This window comes from Myotis davidii, unplaced genomic scaffold (genome assembly GCF_000327345.1).
Source record: "Myotis davidii unplaced genomic scaffold, ASM32734v1 scaffold329, whole genome shotgun sequence".
Lineage (NCBI taxonomy): Eukaryota > Metazoa > Chordata > Mammalia > Chiroptera > Vespertilionidae > Myotis > Myotis davidii.
In genome coordinates, this window is record NW_006300374.1 from 2,937,101 (window position 1) to 2,940,233 (window position 3,133).

At 40.6% G+C, this 3,133-nt stretch overlaps 1 protein-coding gene across 1 annotated transcript in view; it reads right to left on the minus strand.

The window, feature by feature from the left end:
* The window catches only part of TRIM24 (tripartite motif containing 24), an 87,115-nt gene that overhangs the window by 75,212 nt on the left and 8,770 nt on the right, over nucleotides 1-3,133 (minus strand). The window contains exon 2 of the mRNA XM_015572667.1: nucleotides 2,642-2,684. Within this exon, the coding sequence (XP_015428153.1) occupies nucleotides 2,642-2,684 (43 nt within the window). The remainder of the gene's footprint in view (nucleotides 1-2,641; nucleotides 2,685-3,133) is intronic.

Genomic DNA, 3,133 nt, shown 5'->3' on the forward strand with positions numbered 1-3,133 from the left:
AAATACTCCCATTTTCGCGGAGAAGGCAGTTCCTACCAGTACTGGTAGTACTTGTTGATGACTGTTCTCTAGACATATTCTGTCGTCACCACCGCCTTCTTTCAACCTCAAAGGCACATTGGTCTTTAGACATTTTCTGTTGATGACACCAGTGTTTTTCGGCATCAGAGTGACATTTTTCCAGTAGCTGCTCTTTAGATACATCTGTTGCAGGCGCCGCCTTCTTTCAAGATCAGATGCATGTTGATCTTCAGAGCTACGTTGTATCAACAGTTGTTCTTTAGACATAGTCCCACCTCTCTACTCTCATGGTCTGAGATGCAGATGAAGAAGAGTCCTGGCTGTCAGGCCTCTGAGAGCTGTCTGACCAACGGCTGATTCCATAGGGGTGGGACTTCCTCCTCCCTGCTGTCAGTTTCCACAGCTGTGATGAGGAAGCTGAGGTGACAGAGGAAGCCACGCACTCCAAGCCGCCCTCTCTCTCGCTCTGCTCTATGTCCAGCAGCCTCCTGCTCTGCCAAGTCCTCCAAACCTCCCACTCTCCACCCGCTCTCCCGCTCTGATCTCTACCAGCGAAGGTCCTGGCTATGGCCTTGCCTCCCGGGGCTGGCGAAGGCCCAGGAGCCCACGGGCATGGCTAGGTGCGGCCGGCCTCACCTCCCGGGGCCAGCAATGGTCCCGGGAGCCCGCGTGGCCGCTGCCGTTGCCTCCTGGGGCCCTTGACACCTGTGTATGCAAATTAACCCGCAATCTTTGTTAGGTTAATTTGCATACCCACTCTGATTGGCTGGTGAGCATAGCAGAGAGATGGTTAATTTACATGTTTCTCTTTTATTATATAGGATGCTCTTCAAATTCATACCTGCTGCTACTTAACACAAAACAATTCAGTTTATGTACATATATGGATTTTATTTGTGTGTCTATACATATCCCACACCTAGTCCCATAATTTTAAATGAGCTACTCCTCCAAACAAACATCCCTATGGACTACTCTTTTTCTTGTTTAGCAACTTCTCTTAACAGTGGTTTTCAGATAGGAATATGCAGAAGTACATGGGAGACTACTAAAAGAACAGAGAGCTCGCCGAAACTGGTTTGGCTCAGTGGATAGAGCGTTGGCTTGCGGACTGAAAGGTCCCAGGTTCGATTCTGGTCAAGCGCATGTACCTGGGTTGCGGGCACATCCCCAGTTGGAGATGTGCAGGAGGCAGCTGATCGATGTTTCTCTCTCATCGATGTTTCTAACTCTCTATCTCTCTCCCTTCCTCTCTGTAAAAAATCAATAAAATATATTTAAAAAAAAAAAAAAAAAGAACAGAGAGCTCTGGTTTGCTCTGAACCAGAATCAGGATTTGTGAAAGTGGAGCACAGACATACTTGTTTTGTTTAAAATCTCCTTGGGAGATTAGGAAATACTATTCTATTTCCCTTTAATAAGTGCAAATAATGTTCCTTTAGGGAGGGGGAAAGGCATCATTTTTTATAGTGCTTGGTAAGACAATAAAAATTATGTATGAGTTAAAATCTAAATTTGTAGTTAAATGTTTGTATATTTAACCCCTGGAGTGCCGGGGAGCGCAATTGCGCTCCTCCTGTCTTTCGCCAAAAGTGCTGGGAGCGCTTTATTTTAACATTATATGTGTTGTTCAAATTCTTTTTTCTACTAGTATTTTATAATACAATCAGCAAACAATATATGTCAAAGATGAAAACAAATGCAGTAAAGGTTTCCTTAAGTTTTTGAATATGTAACTTCATTTATTTGCGATTCATAATTTTTTTCCTAAACTGCTGTAAAATCAGCAAAAGTGAATTGGCAATTTTAGCATAGTTCCTAGGATATTGGTTGTCACTCAAAGGGTTAATATAAACTTGATGCTGTAATCTGTACCAAGGAGACTGTAATAAGATTCTCAGATATAGTTTTGCAAAATAAAATGCATAAAACAATCCAAAGGTCAATTTTATTTGTATATAAACACATTTTTTAAAATTTAAGCAATAAACACATTTTTTAAAATTTAAAATCCATTTTACAATAACAATAAAAGTATTTTAAGTACTTAGGAATAAATCTTTAAAAATGTATAAGGCCACTGGAGAAAAATGTCAAGCTACATTTTAAAACCTTAAAATATATCTAAGTAATAAAAAAAAGTCCATGATGTTAAAGATGGCAAGTCTCCCCAAACATACCTACAGATTCAATTCAGTTTTAATCACAATCCAAACAGGAATTTCAATAGAATTTTTCATTGAAGTTAATTAAGAACTACAACTAGTCAAAAGATTGCTATGAAGAAAATGAAAACACAGGCTCCAAACTGAGAGATCTACCCAACACATATAATTAAAATCTATAAATATGTAACAATGCATTTTGCAGAAGAGAAAGATGGCATAAACACATTTTTCCTATTCCTCCAGATAAATATGGCTAAAACCCTAGACATTCTATATAAAACAATCATTAAAAGACTGAAGACTGTATAAGGTAGAGAAAAGGTGGCAGACCAGCTAGAGGCCTCAGAACCCAAGGAACCTCGGTTTTCTTTTAGCCTTCTATAATAAAGTGGGTGTTGATGAAGCCATCATACCCAAAACACTAACAGGTGTAAAACAACAAAAAAACTCACAGAAGCATGCTTCCTCTATCCAAAGGACCAGGGAAAGGGCAGCCTAACAAAATAGAAAACTTTTAAACAGTAACTACTCTACTCCACCTGATGGGGGGGAGGTGGGAGGGGAGATGCACTCCCCCTTTCCACTATCAGAGACTGGTGGGAAGTCTAGACTTCCACCTTGACCCAACAAAAACAGGTGCCCTTAACTATCCCCTGCTGGGCATGTCAGAGAGCTCTAGTGAGAGCTGAGGCTTTGATCCCCATTAGATTGTAATGAAGCCCCTTGCAGTCTCATTGGAGACCATATGAGTGAATCCAACAGTTAATAGTACCGTATTTGCCGGCGTATAAGACGACTGGGCGTATAAGACGACCCCCTAACATTTCCACTCAAAATACAGAGTTTGTTATATACTCGCCGTATAAGACTACCCCCTCTTCCGCACACCTTCCACACACCAAATAAAAGGTAAAACAATATCAGATTTGATTTTAACATTTTAA